Source organism: Pezoporus wallicus, unplaced genomic scaffold (assembly GCF_028554395.1).
Source record: "Pezoporus wallicus isolate ANWC-B61680 ecotype Strahan unplaced genomic scaffold, APGP_CSIRO_Pwel_v1 contig_14159, whole genome shotgun sequence".
NCBI classification, from domain to species: domain Eukaryota; kingdom Metazoa; phylum Chordata; class Aves; order Psittaciformes; family Psittacidae; genus Pezoporus; species Pezoporus wallicus.
In genome coordinates this window covers 488,395-495,569 of record NW_026642380.1, presented here as the reverse complement: position 1 = coordinate 495,569, position 7,175 = coordinate 488,395, and the positions used below count along the sequence as shown (strand labels likewise).

The following is a 7,175-nucleotide window of genomic DNA, read 5'->3' as shown; positions in this document are numbered from 1 at the left end:
TGAAATTTCAATACAGAAATGTTATTGGATACAGCAATTTTTACTTACTAAACAAAATAACCTTAGCACATCATTTTGCTATAGAAACAGTGGGATGTGGTTTGTTCTCATACCTCAACAATGTTTGTTATTTCAAAACCAAACAAAGGTAACAAGTAAGACTATCCAGTTAAAAGATAAATATTCCTTATATCTATGCTTTAAGAAAGTAAATGACATTAGATCTGTATTGAGTAGTGTAGATTCCATTCTTCCTTTTGAAGAGCAAAAACCATAGGTATTTTGGGTAATAGTCACATTTTTACGTAAAAACCCAGAATTGTTGGAATGTGTTGATCCAATGGAAGTGTCCAATGAAATTTTAATCTCACTGAGGCCAAGGAAAGCTTGCCATTGACTTCAGCAGAGCCAGGAAGGATTTGCTGTCAGAGGGCTCCCTTGATGCTACTCGAATGCCACAGCAATTCCTGTGAGCCCACAGAGCAGGTTATCAAACAGTGCTGGCTCTAAGGACCACAGAGCAGCCTGCAGCCTTCCTTCCACCCATGTGTGAGCGCAGGCAGGTCAGGTGTACTGGCTTGGCTTGGTAAAGTGAGGAAATAGAACACTGCTAAAAAATACAACTTGGAAGTGCTTCCTCCTCGCTGTCAGAGCAGGGCTGTGCTCAGATCTTCTTTCCCAGCATGCAGAATGAGACTATGGTCTGTCGATGGAGGACACAGCTAGTACCACGGGTTGTATGGCAGCTGAGAGAATATGCTGTGGCCCCAGGTCATGGAACTGGGCTATGTGGTGCACATTCAGGCTATGGAATCATACAATGCTGCTATAATGTAGCAGCAGGGAGGGTGGAACTACATGATCTTAAGGTCCATTCCAACCCTAACTGTTATAATTCTATGATCACAGGTGTGTCCCTGAACAGCTAGATGAGAGAGAGAAACTGTGACATGTAAGAGCACGGCATGAGGTACAATGTGGGAAAGACTTATGGGATTTGACAGGTCTGATCAGTTGTGTACCAAGCACTCCAATGTTAGGCCTCTCCAATAGTTTGAGATATGCTAAGGCAGCAAGTAAATGCAGTATGAACTATTGTCACTCCATTGTCCACCAAAGGGAATAAACCATGCTGAAGGTTTACTGCTAAAGGCAAAAGGGGAACAGAGCTTCTGAAGTGTTAAAGTTTCTTGTTTCTTTTCAGCTTCTGTTTGAAGATAGCAATGTCATAATAAGTTTTAAACTTCACCAGGAAAATGGGTATTGGGATGATAATAGTTAACATGCCAAATACTGCTGCCAAGGCTGCCGTCACTTGGCCAGCTGTGGTGAGAGGGATAATATCTCCATAGCCAACTGTAGTGAGTGTGATCAAAGCCCACCAGAAGCAAACAAGAATGTCAGTGAAGTGCAGCTCCCCCGTGTAGGAGGGATGGCTACCCAGCAACTCCCCATAGAAAAAGAGAGAGCCAAAGAAGAGGGTCTCAAACGCCAAAATCATCAGCAGGATGCAAATCTCTCTGAGGATAGACTTGAGGGTGTAGCACAGAACCCTGAGGATCAGTGGCGTTTCTATCAGCTTGGATATCTTCAGGAGTTTGAGGAGATAGATAACTCGAACGAAGCCCAACCAAAGCCCTAGGCTTGGCACTCTCTGAATCTGCCCAGCCACGAAGAGTTCAATGTAAACTGGGAAGAGGGAGAGGAAGTCAACCACATTGAGGGGATTTTGGAAGAACAACTTCTTGTCTGGGCAGAAACAAAATCGCACAGAGAACTCAAAAGTAAACCAGAGGACACAGAAAAGCTCCAGATGAAGCAAGTAGGCAGCCTGGTGGTAATAGGGTTCATGGTCATTGTGGGAGACCTCAGAATAGCCAACTGAGGTGAAGTTAGCAGTAAAGAACTCAAACTGTGCCTTGGTCTCCTCACAGAATACGATGACAATTCCAACGATGAACAGCAGAGAAACAAAAGCCAAGCACTGCAGAGGGAGGAAAGGGCACACATGCAGTTAGGTCAACAAAGTATCCTATAACCTCACTGCCCCACCACAACCCCAGGATCACTTCCACAGGCACTGTACAATCCCAGACTCATCTTTCTCAAATCACCACGGTTTTGCTCACAGGGAGTGCATTTTCTCCCTCCAGATTGGAAAAATAGTAGAGAAGACTGAAGCCAAAGAAAAAAACCACCTGAACTCATATATCAGAGTTTGTAAGGAAGGGAAATACCCAACACCTGGAGTAATGCAGACAGACTCACACTGGGGGTCTCTGCAGCACAAAATGTTGGCTCCAGAAACACCAGCAGCACAGAAAACACCCTCTGCAGTCTCTGACTTGCGTTTGTTGCTCTACATGCCTGACATTTTAAAGAGGCACTGGGCATGCATTTTGTACAGAGAGCAGGGAGGAGGAGAGAAGAAGAAGGAGGTGTCTGTTAATGAGAAGAGAGAACTTTATTTTCCTTTTTCAATCTGGGACTCAAAGCATATTTATCAAAGCTGTGAACCCATTAGCATTTTTTATGGACCCATGCCGGCAATCCCAAAGGACACACACTGTGTCCATCACCACATGTAGTATTACCTTAGCACTGAAAGAGGAAAAGGGTTTTTCAAACATAGACCAAATCTTTGGCTGCCATCTGGTTCGCCAGCTCAGATCCCTTCTTTCTGTCTGGACTATGAGGCACTGGTCATCAGTCTGCTCATTTTCATCCAAAATGTTAAACTCTTCTGGCTGCACCTCTCTGTTATTCAGCTTCAGCCAGCAGCAGGATGCTAGCTGTGCCTCATTGATTTCCCAGAAAGCCAGCTCTTCTTCCAAGACTGACCTACAGGTGTCAATAGGACAGTGGAAATGTTTAGTCCTATAATAGTTCAACACGTAGCTGAAGATCTCAGCGCTCCTATCAAAAAAGAACTCTTTGGTGGTGGGATCATAGTCGTAGATGCTTGAGGCATGGGGTTCTGTGAGGCTGCACAGCTTTGTCCCTGGGAAGGTCTGAAGGGTGCTGCTGTATGTCTCGTATCTGACTCCCCCAATATTCAGAATGATTTTTTCCTTGGAGCCTTCCATCTGTGAGGGAGGAGGGAGGCACAAGTCCTCATAGGCTCTTGTTTATCTTCAGTCAAAAAGAGAAGAACACAAATTAAAAGAAGTAAAGCAAGCTTTGGCAGGTTTTCCAGGGTACCTCATTCCAGTGCTTTTAAAGCATATTTTGTACCTGAAACCTGCATCTCCTACAGGGAGGAAGGCACTCTGCCATTTCCCATCATGTTCACTGCCTCCTCCCAGACCCTGCTCCATGTCCATATCATCTGAGCTCCTTCCAGGAAAGGTATCAAACTAAATGACAGACATCTGGTTTGCACTGCTCTCCCTCCCAACTTTTCCCCACGGGGACAGAGCGCACACTCCAGAGTCTGTTTAACCACATTTGGTTCATATACTGTAGACAATCTTGCAATAAACTCATTTGAGGTGAAGGTTTTTCCTTAAGTCATCCCTACACAAAGCCAAATAAACTTTCCCTCTTCAGGAAGCTGCTCCTTACCTGGAATCTCTATGCAGGATTCCTGGACTAGATAGAAATGCAGAACAGCATACTGCTACCTCTTTCAGGGCTTGCTGACATCTCAGAATAGCACCAGAACCTGCTGCCAAGGCCTCTGACATGGGAAAGCATGTTCATGTTGCTTATTTTCTGTAATACATCCCCTGTTTCACTCATTCAAAATCCAACATACCTGAGAGAAACTCGAGCCCTGCTTCATGAATGTTATTGTAAGAAGGGAGAGAAACCAAGGATCTCTGCAACCCAAGGAGCACAGAGGAGAGGTACAGAATAGGAGCAGCATGTTCTTATGGAAGTGTCTAGGGCTGCCTTTCACCCACAGGTATCCACTTCTGATTGTCTATACCTCTCCATTTCTCATCCTCCATTCTTACACGTTTCCATTCAGCTTTCTCTTATGCCCTGCATTTCTAGTTCTTGCCTTTCTCTTAACTGAGCAAGCCTGTGTATCTTACCTGCTTAGACTCTCTTACCCGGAAATAGCTGCTAAGTGTGCTGAGGCCATGTACACAGAAATTCCAGTTGTCCCTTCTCTCTTTTTTTGCAGGAAGTGCTGATCATGGGAGTTACAGATCACTTCTGCAACAAGTCTTCCCATGCAGGATCAGCAGGGAAACAAGCCCGGCACCAGGGGGGACTCTAGAAGTAAAAAACTTCATCCAGTACCTTATTCAACTTTATCAAAAGGCTGGAAGATGCAGCTTGGTCACACACTCACAGCACAAGAGAATTACTGCCCATCTGCTATCCTTGCCAATCCCAACATATGTGAGGCTTCTTGCAGCTTCACCCTAAAACTTCCATTGGCTTCAATCAGAGCAGGATTGGGGCTAAAAGTGTGCAGGCATTGCTTAGCAGTTTCTGCACAGGGATCCACACAGTGTGATTCCAAGCAGGTTAGATTAATTCAGCACTCAGCAAATCTGGAGTTACAATATTGGTCTCTGTTGCCTGACTGTAAAGAGCACAGTGATTTTTGAGATCCCAGCTGAACTTTCCTTCATCTGCTGAGAACGCCAGATACCTCTTGCTCAAACGTAACAATCCCCATGTGAAAAATGAGCCAAGAAGTGCCATTTCTTATTCTTACCTTGGTGCTATTGCAGCAACTCTGTAACCAGAAGAAAGGAGAAGAGACTGCGAAGAACAGAGACAAATTCAGTGAAAACAGGATGTTCGATGGCTAGTCTCCAAAGCTCAAGTCTCATAGATGCCAGAAAACAAAACCAGCCAATAGCACTGAAAAGAAGCAGAGGCCCCTCTCCCTTGTTCTCTGCCCTATCAGCACTTGCTCTCCCCACTCCAAGGAATAACACTTGAACAAGGAGGCCACAACTGCCAGGCCAGATATGCTCTGACTATGCTGTCACCCACTGCTTCACTAAGTCTCAAAGGGCCACACTGCCTGGGAAATAGGTGCAGCTCAAATGTCTTAGAACCAATTAGAGATTTAACTTTCAAGCCACAGAAAGGCAGACAGAGCATTGCTCTTGGCCATGCCTTATTCAAGTTTAAATTAAAATTAATACAGAAAACAATAGGAACAAACAAATAAAACCCCCAAAACACCAGACCCATCTTCTTGTCACACTCTCCTTTTTCCAGTTTGAAGGGCTTTTACTTCATTTCTGCATGACCCAAAGCGTAAGCTTTTGTACCCACTGATTTTTAAATGCATTTTTTGTGATTGATTACTCCAGTAAAAGGGCTGGCACATGGTTAATAATCCCAGTCAAGAAAGGCATGCTGTGTGTGAAATTTCCTCTTGGCTGACATTCCAAGGCTGGTTCTAAGTATCACCTCTGCTTACTTCAAACTCTTTGGAAAGAAAATAGGAAAAGGAATTTCCTTATTCCCAGAAAGAGCAAGACTATTCAGGAAGTCTCTGAGGGCCTCCTTTTCAGTTAAACAAATGAAAAACAGATTCATGTCTCTTCAGAGGAAGCAGTATCACAGTTCACCTGCTGGGTTGTTAATTTTAATCCACCACCTATGTAACCCTGACACACCAAAACCTCTTTTCTTTTAAAAAGTAGGTTTTCCATTTAGCCTTTTTACCTAGAAAGCAGTCCGGTTCTTCACTCCTCATTGACACTTCGCCTGCAGGTGCAAGTAACTCCACTCACCTTAACCATCCAGATTCCCAAAGTACTACAGGGACACCACAAGATAATCCTGGCCCCCTCTCAGCCAACACCACAGCAAGGCTGCAGAAACTAGAACAGCAAATTACTGCCCATCCTGTGTGGCACATTTCAGGCAACAAGCCACCTTTGCCCATTACCTCCCAATTCTCTACTGAGCAACCTTATAGCCAGATATCATAAGAGCATCAGGACAAGCATAATTGCCCTTAGGTCTGGGCTCTGAAAGCACATGAAGCATGTGAAATCTACGCTGGTTCAGTCCTTGCTCCCTTCCATCTCTGTAACAGGCACCAAACTCTTCACAACCTTCTCGCTCTCCACAGAGAATAGAAATGAAAAATTATCCTTTTCATTTAATTTCTGATCTGTCTCTGAGGGTCTGGAAGCAGGTGATCTGATCAAGTTGGATGCATCCTATCTGTTCCACAGCACTGGCAGCATTTGCCTTTTATGACCTTTGCACTGCAGTTGATTTCTGAAACCCAGAAATAATCTGGCAAGCAAAATGACACATGGTGTTCCTATGCTCTGAATAAGGCCCTTTGATTGCAGTAAACAGCTTGTCCTTTCAGAACATTTTTTAAGCAGATGAAAAGTGCAACTCCATTTCCAGAGCACAGGGCCCTGTTCCAAGTTTTCTCCCTGCCTCCTATCTTCTGAGAATTCACTTTAACTGCATGAGGCGCTGCGGGAGTTTGGCAACGAATGTTAAATCTGTTCCCTCAACCTTACACTGCTTTTGAGTAATGAAACTCTTGTTTCAGTTTGGCACACGCTTAACACCCAAGAACAAGGTAGACTTTTTTTCTGGGGGAGGAGGCTGAAGCTGTATTAAACTGAGGCATCTGTCAAAGACAGTGATTTAACAGAACTCATTTAACAGAACTCATTCAGCATTTCTTTCCCATAATCTCTGGTATTCAATAGAATAAATATTTCATACAGGGCAGTTGTTCTATCATTTTTTCCCATTCCCTCATGTTCAGATGCATGTGGTCTCAACTATGCACTCATGCATACTCATGTTAGTCTAAATGATGTGTGTGTGTGTGTGTGTGTGTGTGTGTGTGTGTGTGTGTGTTAACTGCATTTGTACTAGAATATAAGACGACCTTTATCTTTCCAGAATAAATATTTCTTCAGAGAACATTCATAGAAAGCCGGTGAGGATGATTGTCCTCAGCGCTGATAACACCGATGGTTTTAGTTGCTGCTCAGTGAGGTTTACTCTGACCAAGGACTTTGTGAGCCTCATGCTCTGCCAGGGAGGAGGGGAAACTGAGAGGAAGCAGAGACAGGACACCTGACCCAAACTGACCAAAGAGGTATTCCATACCACAGCACGTCATGCCCACTATATAAACTGGGGGCAGTTACCTGGAAGGGTGAGAGCACTGCTCAGGTCGGGCTGGATATCAGTTGGTGGGTAGTGAGCGGTTGTAT

General features: G+C 44.3%; 1 protein-coding gene across 1 annotated transcript; it reads right to left on the bottom strand.

Moving 5' to 3' along the window:
• Positions 1-5,735, bottom strand: LOC130610047 (potassium voltage-gated channel subfamily C member 1-like). The gene is made up of 4 exons (XM_057429599.1): positions 5,712-5,735; positions 4,676-4,722; positions 2,595-2,841; positions 1-1,984 (listed from the first exon to the last, which is right to left on the bottom strand). The coding sequence occupies exons 1-4, from the start codon at positions 5,718-5,720 to the stop codon at positions 1,181-1,183; spliced, it is 1,107 nt and encodes a 368-aa protein (XP_057285582.1). The 5' UTR covers positions 5,721-5,735; the 3' UTR covers positions 1-1,180.
• Positions 5,736-7,175: the final 1,440 nt, after the last annotated feature.

Bases quoted from the DNA above. Each gene is read 5' to 3' on its own strand.
- LOC130610047 (XM_057429599.1), bottom strand. The intron at 2,842-4,675 runs GTAAGAATAAGA...TGACACCTGTAG, and splicing joins GTTGCTGCAATAGCACCAAG to GTCAGTCTTGGAAGAAGAGC. The intron at 1,985-2,594 runs GTAATACTACAT...CTCCCTCTGCAG, and splicing joins TTTCCTCTTTCAGTGCTAAG to TGCTTGGCTTTTGTTTCTCT.